General features: G+C 56.0%; 2 protein-coding genes across 14 annotated transcripts in view; one reads left to right on the forward strand and one right to left on the reverse strand.

Moving 5' to 3' along the window:
- Window positions 1–2,345, forward strand: part of HSPG2 (heparan sulfate proteoglycan 2) — a 99,002-nt gene extending 96,657 nt beyond the window's left edge. For all 13 annotated transcript variants that reach the window (XM_070260776.1, XM_070260785.1, XM_070260779.1 and 10 more), the window contains 5 exons: window positions 9–87; window positions 235–305; window positions 492–575; window positions 921–1,024; window positions 1,130–2,345. In XM_070260776.1, coding sequence (XP_070116877.1) covers window positions 9–87; window positions 235–305; window positions 492–575; window positions 921–1,024; window positions 1,130–1,302 — 511 coding nt within the window. In that variant the 3' untranslated portion in view covers window positions 1,303–2,345. The remainder of the gene's footprint in view (window positions 1–8; window positions 88–234; window positions 306–491; window positions 576–920; window positions 1,025–1,129) is intronic.
- A 384-nt stretch (window positions 2,346–2,729) lies between these two features.
- Window positions 2,730–12,541, reverse strand: LDLRAD2 (low density lipoprotein receptor class A domain containing 2). The gene is made up of 5 exons (XM_070259827.1): window positions 12,460–12,541; window positions 11,232–11,664; window positions 7,926–8,059; window positions 3,090–3,233; window positions 2,730–2,959 (listed from the first exon to the last, which is right to left on the reverse strand). Exons 1-5 carry the CDS (start codon window positions 12,539–12,541, stop codon window positions 2,730–2,732), a joined length of 1,023 nt encoding a protein of 340 aa, XP_070115928.1.
- Window positions 12,542–15,328: the final 2,787 nt, after the last annotated feature.

Genomic DNA, 15,328 nt, shown 5'->3' on the forward strand with positions numbered 1-15,328 from the left:
CACCACAGCCTGCCCGAAGTTCCCGAGACCATCGAGCTGGAGGTTCGGACCAGCACGGCCAGTGGCCTCCTGCTCTGGCAGGGCGTGGTGAGTGTGGGTGTCGAGCCCGGGCTCTCAGGGCTCCCTGCCTCCTGGTGGCTCGGGCAGTGGGAGAGAGAAAGGTGGAGGCCATAGCTGTCGAGGGCCTCGGCTCTGCAGGCTGGGGACCCCAGAGACTCTGTGCTTCCCTGGCAGGAGGTGGGAGAGGCCAGCCGAGGCAAGGACTTCATCAGTCTCGGGCTTCAGGACGGGCACCTTGTCTTCAGGTGGGTCCTGGCACCTGACCCTTCCCCAGCCCCCCTCACACCATTGGTGGCTTCCCCTCTGGTCGGCCCCTTGGCTCCTCCCACAAGAAGCTGCAGCTTCCAGTGCCCCAGCTGCACACCACCACCATCCCACACCCCATCCAGTCCTGCCCCAGCTCACACCTTCTTGGGCCTGTGTGACTGCAGCTACCAGCTGGGCAGTGGGGAGGCCCGTCTTGTCTCCGAGGACCCCATCAATGACGGCGAGTGGCATCGGGTGACGGCACTGCGGTAAGGGAGCTGGGCCCTAGGCTTGAGGGGCCCAGAGTTCTAGACTGAGACAGGATGCTCCCCACCAGAACCTGAAGCCACAGTCGAGGGAAAGCCCACCAGCCAGAGCACAGACCTCCAGGGCAGGACGAACTCCATGGGGGGTGGACGGGCAAGTACCCCAGGGGATGGAGGAAGCCTGGGTGGGGAGCTAGGAAGCTGTTTGTGGTGCCAGATCTCATCCAGGTGGGGAAGGAAAGAACTAATGGGGAAGGGGCAGACTTCTCCATCTGGAGTCTCTGTGGCAGAGGGAGGGGACTCTCCTGGGGAATTGGTGGTGAGGGGCCTGACCTGGTTGCCCTGCAGAGAGGGCCGGAGAGGCTCCATCCAGGTGGACGGCGAGGAGCTGGTCAGCGGGCAGTCCCCAGGCCCTAACGTGGCAGTCAACACCAAGGGCAGCATCTACATCGGTGAGTCCTGGGCTCCTGGGGCCCCATCCTCGGGGCAGGGAGGGGATGGGGCTGCTGCAGAGCTGCCCCCGGAGCTGACAGGCCCGTCCTCTCCCCTCCCCACAGGCGGAGCCCCCGACGTGGCCACGCTGACTGGGGGCAGGTTCTCCTCGGGCATCACGGGCTGTATCAAGAACCTGGTGCTGCACTCGGCCCGGCCCGGCGCCCCGCCCCCACAGCCCCTGGACCTGCAGCACCGCGCCCAGGCAGGGGCCAACACGCGCCCCTGCCCCTCATAGGCAGCCGCCTGCCCCACACGGACTCCCGGGCAGCGCCCCAGCCCCACAACGTCGAGTATATTATTATTAATATTATTATTATGACTATTTTGTAAGAAACTGAGGCGATGCCACGCTTTGCTGCTACTGCCCTGGGCTGGACTGGAGGGTAGGCACGCCACCCCCCACACACAGACACACCTGGGCAAAGCCGCAGGCTGGCGGGCAGGGCAGGTGAGATGGGAGCAGCGCCTCAGAGGGCCACCAGGACCCAGGAGAAGGTCTGGCACGGTGGCTGAGTGGGCTCAGAACTGCCCCCACCAGTCAAGCCCCCGAGGTGGAGCTGGGTTGTCCAGTCGAGCAGCTCCTGGGCAGCCCTCGTTCCCACGGGAGTCACCCTCAGCTTCCAGCCTGGGGCCCCAGCAGCTCCCTGGAGCAGGAGGCCTGTGATGGCCTTTGTCAGCATCCTCTGGGTTGGGAAAGCTCTTTAGTGCCAACTGTGGAGCAAAAGGCAGCTCACCCCTGGGCAGGCAGTCCCCACCCCTGCCGGCCCCTGTCCCAGCCCCCTCTGCCTCTCCAACGGGTCACCTTCCCCTGGCAGCCACCCCCTCCCACCAAGCCCTCCTGGCCTGCACCTCCCCCACCCAACACGAGCCCAGGGCCCCCCCCCTCAGGGGCTGCAAGGGAAACCATCCCAACTCTGAGCAGGAGCTGCCCAGGCAGAGCCCAGCACTGAGGGTCTCCCCGCCAGCACCAGGCCGCATCCCCCCACCGATCTGGAAGTGAAGGCCCAGGGGACATGGGGGGAGGAGGGCATTGGTGGTCGGAAAGAGTTAGTGCCTTGGGTAGGGGAAGCCACGACTCACGACTGGGAGGGACAGGAAGGGAACATGACAGCCCTGCCCCACCTGTGGGAGCCTGAGGGCCCAACTCGGGGCAAGCGAGCGCCCTCCCCACCAGCAGCCCCAGATGTGGGGTCGGGATGCCTGGCCTCTGTGTCCTAGAAGGGACCTTCCTGTGGTCTTTGTCTTGATCTTTCTTAATAAACGGTGCTATCCCCGCCAGGGCTGTCTCCTGTGTCCTTGACAAGGGCTTGACCAGTGGAACCCGAGGTGGGCCGGGGTGGGGTGGAGCAGGGCAGGTGAAGTCCAGGAGGGAAGCCAGGCGGCTTCAGATGAGTGAGGCCATGCTGCCTGCCCTGGGCGTGGAGGCCTTGCCCTTCGCTGAATAGCAGGGCGCCAGCTGCCACCAGCTGCAGGCCCAGTTCCCTCCGGTGGCCTTCCCGAACCACGTGAGGCAGGAGTATCCCATTTTCCAGAGGAACAGACTGAGTCTCAGAGGGCTAAGCGACCTGCCCAAGGTCAAGCAGGCCTCCAGGGGGTGGGGGTGGAACCCAGGGTCTGTGTGACCCCAGAGCCCACTCCCTTCCTCTGATGCCCGCAGCCTCTCTAGGGGTGGCCCGCCTGGCCCTGGAAGGTCGGCCCACCCAGCTGCAGCCCCCCGGGGGCCACCTGACCAGGACACATGTAACAGATGGTGCAGCTGGGACAGGGGCCACGGGCACCAGCCCGCCAGGCCAGCCAGCTCAGGGAGCCCCAGCACCAGAGGAGGCCCATGAAGAGGCCGGCAGAGGCCAGGAGCAGTGAGGAGGCCAGCGCCACACCCTGCAACCGGGGACCTGTGGGAGGAAGGGGAGAGTCCACTCAGGCCTCAGCCTGGCCCGCTGACCCTGTCCCCATCGCCTGCACAGGGACAAGTGGGGTCTTGGTGGGAGGAGTGGGAGCAGGTGGTCACCTGGAGCCACCTACCTCCGGGAGCGGCATCCTGCTGTGCAGGGTCCCGGCCTGCTGGGGGACTCCTCCTGGCTGCACTCCGGAGGTGGCCTGCAGAGCCGAGAGTCGGGGAGAGGGTCAGCGGCTCGGAGGTGTTGGTCCTCACTGCCCCGCTGGGACCTGCAGGGGAAGTAGCAGGGCTGACACACGGAGGACTGCCCGGCGGGCGTGGTGACGTCTCCTTTCATCCTCCTGAAACCTCTCTGAGTTTGTTACTGTTAGTGTTTCCGTTTGACCAATAAGGGGAGTGAGGCACTGAGGTTAAGTCATCTGCCCAGGTCACAGAGCCGGAAGTGAGAGGGGAGGACTTGAGCTCGCCGTCTAGCTCCGGGGCTTGGGGATTGTGCACAGAACTGCTTCTCAGGAAGGAGGGTGCGCAGGGATCCAGTGTTTTCTGTCACACGGTGCTCAGTGCTGGCCCTTTACCTGGAGTCTTTCGCTTAAAGTTCACATGACTCTGAAAGGTGAGGTTTGTCACCCTCCCCTTTTTTTTTTTGAGGAAGATTAGCCCTGAGGTAACATCTGCTGGCAAGCCTCCTCTTTTTTGCTGAGGAAGACTGGCTCTGAGCTAACATCCATGCCCATCTTCCTCTATGTTATAGGTGGGACGCCTACCACAGCCTGGCGTGCCGAGTGGTGCCATGTCTGCACCCGGGATCTGAACCGGCAAACCCCAGGCCGCCAAAGTAGAATGTGTGAACTTAACTGCTGCCTCACCGGGCCAGCTGCTGTCACCCCCATTTTACAGATAAAGAAACTGAGGCAAGAGAGGTCCATTCTTCCACTCATTTGACTAGTATTTCTTGAGCATCTGCTGTACCCCAGGCATTGCTCTAGGGACTGGGGGACGCGACAGTGAACAAAACAGACAAAACTGTCTTCTTGGAACTGGCCTGTTAGTGTGAGGAGACACAAAGCACAAATTAGATGCTGCGTCAAATGGAGTTAGGTGCCGCGGAGAAAAGTTAGGGGAAAAGGACACGGCGTGTTGGTGAGGGGCAGCATTGCCATTTTTTTAAATTGTGGTAAACCATACAAAACATAAAGTTTAGAGCCAGCCCTGATGGCCTAGTGGTTCAGCATGCTCTGCTCCAGCGGCCCGGGTTCAGTTCCCAGGCTCGCAACCACACCACTCGTCTGTCAGTAGCCATGCTGTGGTGGCGGCTCACACAGAAGAACCTACAAGTATACACAACTAGGTGCTGGGGCTTTTGGGGGGAAAGGAAGAAAAAAGGAGGAAGATTGGCAACAGATGTTAGCTTAGGGCAAATCTTCCTCCGCAAAAAAAAAAATGAGGGGCCAGCCCGGTGGCACAGCAGTTAGGTGCACATGTTCTGCTTCAGCGGCCTGGAGTTCACTGGTTTGGATCCCAGGTGCAGACATAGCACCACTCGACATATTTTCACATATAAAGTAGAGGAAGATGGGCACGGATGTTAGCTCAGGGCCCGTCTTCCTCAGCAAAAAACAGGAGGATTGCTAGCAGATATTAGATCAGGGCTAATTTTCCTTAAAAAAAAAAATTTACCATTTTAACCATTTTTAAGAATACCGTTCAGGGCCAGCCCGGTGGTGCAGCAGTTAAGTGCACACGTTCCACTTTGACGGCCCAGGGTGCACTGGTTGGGATCCCGGGTGCGGACACGGCACAGCTTGGCACACCATGATGTGGCAGGCGTCCCACATATAAAGTAGAGGGAGATGGGCACGAACGTTAGCTCAGGGCCAGTCTTCCTCAGCAAAAAGAGGAGGACTGGCAGCCAATGTTAGCTCAGGGCTAATCTTCCTCAAAAAAAAAAAAAAAGAATACAGTTCAGTGGTATTACGGACATTCAATGTGTTGTGCAACCATCAACACTGTCCATCTCCAGAAGTATTTTCATCTTGTAAAACTGAAACTCCACACCCATTAAACACTAACTCTCGGTTCTCCCTCCCCCAGCCCCTGGCAACCACCATTCTACTGTCTGTCTCTGTGATTTTGACTACTCTAGGTGTCTTACACCATTGGAATCATACTGTATTTATCCTTTTGTGTCCAACTTATTTCATTTAGCATAATGTCCTCAAGCTTCGTCCATGCTGTAGCATGTGTCTGAATTTCCTTCCTTTTCAGGGCTGAATAATATGCCATTGTGTGGACATATCACATTGTGTTTATCCATTCATCTGTCAGTGGTCACAGAGTTGCTATTCTTAATAAAAGTGTCAGGAAAGAGCTCACAGAGAGTGAGGGTTAAGCAGAGACCTTCAGGATGGGGTGTCAATCTCTGGGGAACAGCTTCCAGGCCGAGGAAAGAGCCAGGGAAGAGAGCAGAGGTAGGACGAGACAGGAGCGTGGGGGGAGCTGCAGGGCCAGTGGGGAGGCGCTGAGGAAGCCAGCAGGCACGGGGGAGGGGCAGGGCCAGAGAAGCGAAGGGCCCAGGGAGGTGACAGGCCAGATGGCACATGGCCTGTGGGCCCCCGGGAGGCTCTGCTCCTGCTGAGTGAGATGAGGAGGGTGGAGGGCTCCGAGCGCAGGAGGGACGTGATCTGACTTAGTGTTTTAGAAGGCTCCTCTGACAGAACCACCACGTGGTCTGGCGGTTCCACTTCTGAGTATTTATCCGAAGGAAATGGAAACACTAACTTGAAGACATATCTGCATCCCATGTTCATTGCAGCCTTATTTACAACAGCCAAGACGTGGAAGCATCCCAAGGGCTGGTCGGTGGATGAGTGGATACATATGTATGGATATTACTCAGTGATAAAAAAAAAAAAAAAGAAGGAAATCTTGCCATTTGCAACAACATGGATGGACCTTGAAGGCAATATGCTAAGTGAAATAGGTCAGACAGAGAAAGACAAATACCGTATGATCTCACTTAGATGTGGAATCTAAAAAAGAAAAACAAGCTCATAGATACAAGAAGAAACTGGTGGTTGCCAGAGACTGGGGGTGGCGGGTGGGAGAAATGGTTGAAGGGGGTCAAAAGGGACAAACTCCCAGATATAAAATAAATAAATCATGCGGATGTCATATACAGCACGGGGACTCGTTAACAATACCGTGTGGTATATTTGAAAGTTGCTAAGAGAGTAGATCTCATCACAAGGAAAAAAATTTGTAACTCTGTGTGGTGACGGATGTTAACTAGACTTGTGGTGACCATTTTGCAATATATGCAGATACCAAATCATCATCTTCTACACCTGAAACTAACATACAATGTTACATGTCAATTATATCTCAATAAAATTTTTTTTTTAATATTTTATTTTTCCTTTTTCTCCCCAAAGCCCCCCTGGTACATAGTTGCGTATTTTTAGTTGTGGGTCCTTCTAGTTGTGACATGTGGGATGCCACCTCCACATGGCCCCACGAGCGGCGCCATGTCCGCGCCCAGGATTCGAACTGGCGAAACTCTGGGCTGCCGAAGCAGAGCGTGCAAACTCGACCACTCAGCCATGGGACCGGCCCCTCAATAAAATTTTTTTAAGGTTCCTCTGGCAGAGATGCTTAACTCCCCACCCCTTAAGTGCAGGCTATGCAGAGTGACCTCCTTCCAAAAAGGACACGTGACAAGGGGAGGCAGGAAGAGTAACAGTGGAGACACCTGACCAACACGACCTCGGCCAGGTGTCAAGGCCAATATCAGCAGCCGTGAATGATGCTGGGAGCATGTACCTGTGATAGGATGTGACAGAAATGACGCTGTACCTCTGTGGTCTTCCTCCTAGTAACCCATAACTCCGGTCTTACCGTGAGCAAAACATCAGACACATCCTCATGATGCTGATGCCCATGGGCTGAGAGGGAAAAAAGAGTAAAGGGGGACTCTGCAGCTTTGGTGAGAAGGGAAACTGGTGACGAGCAGGATGCGGTGGCTGTGGACCAGAAGTTCAGTTTGGGGCAAGTTAAGTCTGAGATGCCGCCCACACGTCCATGTGGAGATGTGAGTAGGGAGGTGGTTATGTAACTGAGTTCAAAGACAAGTCCAGCTGGTGACACAATATAAAGGAGACCACCAAGGGAATGAGCGTGGGTGGAGGCGGAGAGGATGTAGGACCTGGGCCTCATGGCACAAAGCACAGTGTCAGGGAGCTAACAAGGAACCTGTGAAGGAGGCTGAGGAGTGGCTTGGGAGGTGAGTGAGGGGTCGGGGTCCTGGGAAGCTGGATTTCACCCCTCAGGCACCTTTTTGCAGTAAACAACCTGTTCAACCAGACATGGCAGCCCTGCCTCTATCCCACTCCTGACTGGGGATGGGGCATCTCCAGATTCCCAAGAAGGATATTTCTGGGTGACCTATACTGGTCCGTTCTATCCACAGAGACCATTCCTGGTCATGTCACTTGATGACTCTATGACCTTGGGCAAGTCATTTCTTCTCCCTAGGCCTCAATTTCCTCATCTGTAAAATGTGGGAGTCAGACTAAATCAATGGTTTTCAAAGTAAGTCTTAAGGGTCAAACTCAGGTCCCTCAGTGGGACATGAGTCGGCCCCGGGCCCCCCACGCGCAGTAAATAGAGCATCTCTCCTTTTGATGTCTCAGGCCTCCGTGCAAGGCTCCATTTAGGAAAAGCTTCCACCACTAATCCATCGTGTGGAAGCAGCTGGACTAGATCATCTCTAGCATCGTCCCAGCTCTGACTTGCTCTGAGCCTCAGGTGGTCTGATCCAGATTGCCCACTAATGCACTTCCCCTTAGTCTCTCCTGCTGCACCCCTGCCTCCATCCCCCACTCAGGCTGTGCCCCAGGGAAGGGGAGTCAGCCCAGCCTCCCTATCAGCTGCTCAGCGGGGCCCAGGCCACACCTGTCACTCACCTCTGCAGTCCGCTGGGGGCCAGGGAGCCTGATCACTGCCGTCGCCACAGTTGTCCAGGCCCCAGCGATCACACACCAGGCTCCGGGGGATGCACCTGCCATTCCCACAGCGGAAGTAGGCACCACAGGATCCCGAGGCCGAGAGGGAAGGCATGAGATGAGGACCCTGGGCCAGCCCATGACCCAGGGAGGTGTGGGGTCCTACAGCGAGGGAATGCAGGAGGTGTGCGTTGGCGGGGGGGGGGGGGGGGGGGGGGGGGGCTGTTTCCACGTGCATCCACGTGGGAGTGCGGATGGACATTTCATGGGAGACACGTGTGATCATAAGGATGCTGATGCTGGCAGCTGACACTTATTGAGTCCTCTCCAGGCCAAGTGTGGTTCTAAACACTTTATTCCCATCCTAGCTCATTACGTTCTCACAATTACCCTATGGGGGTAAATACTGTAATTAACCCCATTTCAGAGATGAGAAGACTAGGCACAGGGAGGTTAGGTCAGTTGACCAAGGCCACACAGCTTGTACATAAGTAGCAGAGTAGGAATTCAGCCCCATGTTCATACACACTGTGGCACACAGTGGGTGGGAGTGTGTCTGCATGTGTGATGCACAGGGCCCACGGTAGCCCAGCGAACCCGGACTCCAAGCAAACCCTCGCTCAGGGCTCAGCGCTGGCCATCAGCTCCGCCCGGCATTCTCCTCCGCAGGTAACTGCAGGGCTCGCTCCCTTTGGGTCTCCACTCAGATTTCTCTTATCCGCAGGCCTTCCCGAACCTCCGCTGAGAACCCCGTGCCCCAGCACCAGCCTCCTTCTCCGGGTTTGGGTTCCTCGGCGGCACTCGCCACCTCTGCAGAATGCGGATCTACTTGATTACTTGTTTCTGGTCTGTCTGCCCCAGAACGTCAGCTCAAAGAGGACAGAGACTTCTCTTTTGTTCATTGCTGTATCTCTAGAGCCTAGAACAGCACCTGGCACGTTAATATTTGCTAGGTGAATGAATAAGCACCTGGGTGAGAGAATTATGTGACTTGGTCGCAGGGCGTGGCAGATGGGTTGGCTTACCCGAATCCCATTCTGTGCAGAAAAGCTGGTTCAGGTGGGACTGACCAACACCATGTCCCAGTGGGGGGCCTGCCAATCAGAGCATCCATTTCCTGGCCATGACTAATCAGATTTGGCCCCAGGCTTTTGCTAGAACCATAAGAAAAGGTGCTTCCTCTCTATCTCATTGAGGTTAGAGCTGTGGGGGTGATTGTGGACTTGGAGCTGCAGGGTGCCTTTGCTGCCAAGTAGAAAGAGGAGCTGCCTGAGATGGAAGCCAAATGGACCCACACAATGCAAAGGTAGAAGAAAACAAAGAGACACAGCCTAGGTGAAATTACTTGAACTCCTGGATCCAGCTATACCTGAACCAACACCTTAATATCCCAGTTACAGGAACCTCAAAATCCTTCTTAGGCTTAAGCCTACTTGAGTTGGGTTTCTTTCATCTGCAAATGAAAGTGGACACTCTAATATATAGAAGGTGTATAGGTGTAAGAATGAATGTCTGTGAGAGAAAACAGTAGTAGTGGAGACGGATGGGGAGACGTGTGAGTGTCAGTGTAAGAGCGTGTGCACGAACCAGGCAGGGCGTGCTTGCAGGTATAAGTGATTGACACTGTGCGTGTGGCCCGAGGGTGTGAAATGAACCTTTCCTCATTCCGATGACAAAACTGACCCGAGGACACCAGAGTCGCATTAGGGCTTCTGCACTGTCACCTTCTTTTCAGAGCCCAATCCTGCAGAACACAGAGCAGCTGCCACATTCTCGGCCTCCCTGGCTGACAGCTGCACCCCAAGGGGGCAGGGCCACCAAGCAGGCACGGCCACAGGGAGGGAGAGAGGCAGGAGGAGGGCGTGATATCCAACCTGCCAGTGAGAGCTGTTTGCAAAAACAACGTCCGTGATAGGAACCTTGGCATGTGGCAGCCGACAGGATCCAGAAAAGGGGACCCAGGCACCACCAGTCATGACCCCAAAATTTCATAAGGTTCATCCCTGAGCCAGAGACTCTAATGGGCAAGAGAGAGTCTAAAAGCCAAAATTCAGACCATGCACGATTCCAGGGGAGAAGGAAGGCGGGACGTGGGACGTGACTAGAGACACACGAGACGCACGGGGGTGCTCTCTGAGCACCTCCGGGCTGAAGGGCTGGCCAGGGCCTGGCATGTCAAGGTCTAGTTCCTGCTGGACCTGTCCTGGCTCTCAGAGCCCCCATGTTCTTGTCTCGAAGTGCTCACAACCCCATGCTTAATTCTCCAGTCTGGATATTTTGCCAGAGATGGAGACAAAGCTTCTCCATGGTTGTGGAATCTTCTGGACTTCAGCAGCTCATCCGCTCGCCATCCCTGGACACAGCCTCTGCTGTGACATCGGCTGTGACATGGGCCGTGACATGGGTGAGCTGTGTCTCCAGTCCTGGGGGAACCTGCCGTGGCTAAAGCCTTGAACCCAGCGTGAGCAAGAGGACACCTCCAGCAGTTAGGGCGTGCCGCTCTGCCTGGGGCGTTTACCGGACCCACCGAGCCTGCTGCCCACCCGCCCGTCTGAGGGCCAGAACGCAGCACAGAAGAGCTGCTGCGAGGGACAGAGGAGACTGGCGTGCAAAGGACCAAAGGCCACGCCGAACGAGCCATCAGTTTCTGTCACTTAGGATCTCCAGAGTCCCAACGCCGGCCGCTGGCAAACATCTGAAGGGCTGACCAGGACAGAGGAGCCGACGTGCACACGAGAGTGTGTGAATGAGTTGCGTCTAAGGGAGCAAAGTGGAACTGTGCGTGAAGGAGGCGTGTGTGAGGTGAACTGAGTGTGTCAGTGTGCAGTGTGTGGGTTGTGTATTGCAGTGTGGGAGTGCAAGGTGTGGAGTCGGGTGTACGCGTGTACGTGGTGTGAGCTGTGTACATGGACAGTGTGTGTGAGCGGGTGGGGCTAGAGCATGAGGTGTGAGTCCAGGAGTTGCATGGGGATGAGTTGTGTGTGAATGCGTGAGTGTGAGTGAGTGTGTGCACCAGGGACTGGTAGGGCGGTGTGACATACACACCCATGGAAGCCAGATTGATGGGGTTGGCCCTTTGGGCCTGGAATGTCCCTATTGGGACGCCCCTAACCCCGCCACCTGTCCCCACCTCCTTCCCTCCGTTAGGCCCAAGCCCCCTCCATCTTCCGGAGCCGGAGCGCCAGCCCCATCCCGGCCCCAGGCCGCAGCTGCCACCCCCGACCCCACCCCCGAGGCCGGGTCCTGGCCGACCGCTCCAACCCACCCAGCCGGAAAGAGGTGGCTTCGCCCACGAAGTCCACGCGGGGCTGGCGGCCTCTGGTGACCAGGCGCAGGCCCAGGTAGTCCCCCGAGGACGCCACCGGGGCGGGGATGGTCAGGCCGCAGAGCGGGGCCCCCAGGGGCCGGGGCGCCCCCGGCGGGCCCTCGTAGAACTGCAGGTAGGAGCCGGGGGCGCAGGGGTCGGCCGGCGCCGGGGAGGAGGCGTTGGGCGCGGGGGGCGCCGGAGACGGGGGCGTCAGGCTGTAGACCAGGAAGAAGCGGAACTGGAAGCGGATCCTGTCGCCGGGGGCCGCCGCCCGCACCCAGAGCGCGCAGTCGGTGTCCGGGGCCACGAAGTAGAAGTTGCGCGACGCGGAGTGCGAGCGCAGCAGCAGCGCGTCCCCGCGCCACGTGTGCCCGCAGCGCTCCGCCAGGTCGGCTGCAGAGGAAGGCACCGGGCCTGGAGCGCGCGGCCGCGGGCTGGGCTCCGCCCCCGCCCCGCCCGCGGTGTGACCCCGCGAAGTCGCTCACCCTCTCTGAGCCTCAGTTTCCTTATCGGTAAAAGGGGTTGCTTAAGCAATCCGAATTTTTGTGAGGATTAAATAATTTAAGTCCTCACTCTCTTATTCAAAAACTCTAGGATATGTCTCAGAATTTTCCGGATTTTAGAGAGATACTATGGATAGACAGTCTATGATGTTGCAGCCCTCCATGACCACGTTTTCCAGAGCCATGGTACGAACGTTTACCGTAAGCAGGACGATAAAGACACTAAACAGTCTCTTGTCAGTTCAGGCACCTCTTGTCAGTTACATGCACCCTAATAAAGTCTCTCAAGGGGCAGGGGGCCATTAGTACCCCATTTTACTACTGAAGAAACTGAGACTTAGAGTAGAAACGAGGGTCCCAAGGATAGAAATGCAGGAGGAGGCAGCGTGAGTGTGTGAATGCAGGGTTGTCCGACCCCAAAGCCCACCGTGTTTTCCGTGCCCAGGCCTGAGGGCTGTCCCCCCGCCCCGAGCCCTGCTTCTGAGTGACTTGGGGCTCCAGCCTACCAAAGGGGTTGGGGGGGACTTGGGAGTGCCAGACAAGACCAGACCGGGCACAGGGTTTCCCAGCCTCCCCCGATTCAAGAGGTCCCAGCCGGTGAGGGTGAGTGCTGACTGGGGAAACAGTCTCTGAGGGGGATGGGGCCGGATCTCCTGCCGCCTGAGCCCAGCCCCGTCGTGCTCACCTGTCTCCAGGGCACACGCAGCCAGGGCGGCTGCCCCCAGCAGCAGCAACCTCGGGGGCAGCAGCGGGAGACAGGCCGCCATCTGGGCCCTGCTGTGCCCAGCAATGGGGCAGACCTGCAGAGTCCTGTCTGGGGGCTTTGGGGAGACGGGGGCGTGGGGCCTGGCCAGGCCAGCGGGGAAGCTGCAGGACGCGAGGAGCGAGGGGAGGCAGTCGGCCAGCTCCTCTGGTCTCTTCATGGCGATCTTTGTGCTGCCCTTCCAGATCCTCTTCAGGTCAGGATTGTGTCTAGGGTTGTCATGGAGATTTGGGGCCGGGGCTGGAGCCTGGGGAGAGATGGTGGGGAGGATGTCTGCTCACCCCCTGCCAGACAGGAATCAGGAATCTCAGATCCGGGTCAGCCACAGGGCCTCTGGGAGGGGGACCCACAGCCTGAGAGAGCTACTGCCTTCCTGGTTAAGTCAGCACCTTAGGGACTAAGCCTAATGGAGGCCCAGGGCACCAAAGGGACCTCTTTGAGGGCCTAGAGACGCAGCAAGTGGCAAAGGAGCACTGGACCAGGAGTCTGCCCTATTACAAAGTATTCCTGCCTCAGGGCCTTTGCACTCACAGTTCCCTCCACCTGGAAGGCTCTTTTCCCATAGCATTCCAGGGCTGGCTTCTTCAGGTCCTTCAGGTCTCAGCTCACATGTCACCTCCTCAGACCACTCTTCCCTGACCACCTCTAATCTGAATTAGTGCCCTCCCTCCTTATCCCCCAGGTATGTCTCCCCAAATTTATTATATCAGCACTCACTAGAATTATTTTTCTTATTTATATCTTCTTGTCCATTGGCCTCCATTAAAACTGTGTTCTGGGCCAGCCCGTTGGCACAGTGGTTAAGTGCATACATTCTGCTTCAGATGTTAGCTCAGGGCCAGTCTTCCTCAGCAAAAAGAGGAGGATTGGCGGCAGATGTCAGCTCAGGGCTAATCTTCCTCAAAAAAAAAAAAAAGTTGAATGGATTACTAAGGAAACATCCAAGTCCAGACTAGGGGATGAAATAAGTGGAAAGTGGAACATCGTTCCAACAGAAGAATTTATCTAAATTATATAATAAACAACTATTCTGACACCCTAGAGCTTTTCAAACAGCCAAAATATAGTCCTATAGTCAAGTTTAAAGACATTAAAGTTTATGGGGGAATGAGAGTAAAGATCCAAGATTTTTTTTTTTCCAAAGAAGACCAGCCCTGAGCTAACATCCGTGCCCATCTTCCTCTAGTTTATACGTAGGACACCTGCCACAGCATGGCTTGCCAAGCAGTGCCGGGTCCACACCCAGGATCCGAACCGGCAAACCCCAGGCGCCAAAGCGGAATGTGTGCACTCAACCGCTGTGCCACCGGGCCGGCCCCAGATCCCAGATTTTTGTTATCTCTTTCAGAATAGAAAAGCATTTATTGACCACCCTCAGTGGCTTCACTGTAACTGGCATAATTATCTGACACCATGCACGCAGTCTTCCTGTAAATAGACTGACCATAACCTAACAGGGTGACTTTGCAACCTGATTGCCAAGGTGATGAACACTCCGTTTGGGTAAAACCCTGATCGGATACAGACCCATAGACATTTTACAATAACTTTAATGCGCCTTGTTAGCCCAACTACAACTGTCACGAGAAAGAAAGCAATGTTCCACTTTCACATGGAAGGAAAGAAAGCCATAACTCCTCAGGTGGCCTGGACGAGGTTCACGTAATCTCAGGGGATCTCCAATGGGGAAACTCACCCCATCAGAGAAATACCAGTAAGAAAAGAGCACTATGGGGCCGGCCCGGTGGCACAGCAGTTAAGTGCGCACATTCCGCTTCTTAGCGGCCGGCCCAGGGTTCGCTGGTTCGGATCCCAGGTGCAGACATCGCACCGCTTGGCAAAAGCCATGCTGTGGTAGGCATCCTATGTATTAAAGTAGAGGAAGATGGGCATGGATGTTAGCTCAGGGCCGGTCTTCCTCAGCAGACAGAGGAGGATAGGCAGCAGTTAGCTCAGGGTTAATCTTCCTGAAAAAAAAAAAAAAGAACAGAGCACCAGACATGGACCATGTCGGCCTGAGTCTATGCTTAGCCCCTCACCTCACAGGCGTCTCCTAAGAGTAGACCCAACAGGAATGATAACACCTTCTTCAAGGGAGCCAAGTGGAGTAAAAGATGGGGAAGATTTATAAGAATATCACAGGATTCTCGGACCGCTTTGAAGAAGAAAAAGCGGGACATCCATAAGAGTGGATATCACAGATGGTCATAGGCGCTGGGCATGGTAAGCTGAAGAGAAAGATGCAACAACTGCAACACAGATGCAACGGATGGGGCTGTGTTTCTTCCTGGCATGGTGAGACTATGCCGTGGGCATTCATGGGACTCTCGGTATGACCTCAGTGATGGGACACATTGCAATGTTCTCAAATACTTAAAGAATTGTTTGCTATGATTCTGATAATTTTGATTCAGATTTGTTGTAAAGCATGTGTCACAGAGTCAGGGGGGGACCGTAGAGTGTATGTGTTTATGAATTATGTCCCAGTTCTGGCCACAGCGTCTTATCGGTTCCAGCTGATGGGGGCTGCCCCATCCCAGTGAGGCCCGCTCACACCTTAACAGTGTCACAGACTAGGGTCGCCCACCTCCTTTGCATTTCCACAAAACCTACCATCCAATGGCTGAGGTGGCAAGAGCCAGTATGCACAGTAATCCTGTCAAGATCAACATATTAGGGCTTGCTAGATTGCCTGCAACCGATTAAAGCAAGGGTCTGAAGTGGAGAGTGATTGTAAACAGTGTAGTGGTTGAATAATGTCCACCCAAAATTCACGCCCACCCAGAATCTC

Source organism: Equus caballus, chromosome 2, assembly GCF_041296265.1.
Source record: "Equus caballus isolate H_3958 breed thoroughbred chromosome 2, TB-T2T, whole genome shotgun sequence".
NCBI classification, from domain to species: Eukaryota; Metazoa; Chordata; class Mammalia; order Perissodactyla; family Equidae; genus Equus; species Equus caballus.

Bases quoted from the DNA above. Each gene is read 5' to 3' on its own strand.
- LDLRAD2 (XM_070259827.1), bottom strand. From the start codon at position 12,541: ATGGCGGCCTGTCTCCCGCTGCTGCCCCCGAGGTTGCTGCTGCTGGGG. The intron at 11,665-12,459 runs GTGAGCACGACG...CTTCCTCTGCAG, and splicing joins TGCGTGTGCCCTGGAGACAG to CCGACCTGGCGGAGCGCTGC. The intron at 8,060-11,231 runs GGGTGGGTTGGA...CCTCTCGGCCTC, and splicing joins GAAGCCACCTCTTTCCGGCT to GGGATCCTGTGGTGCCTACT.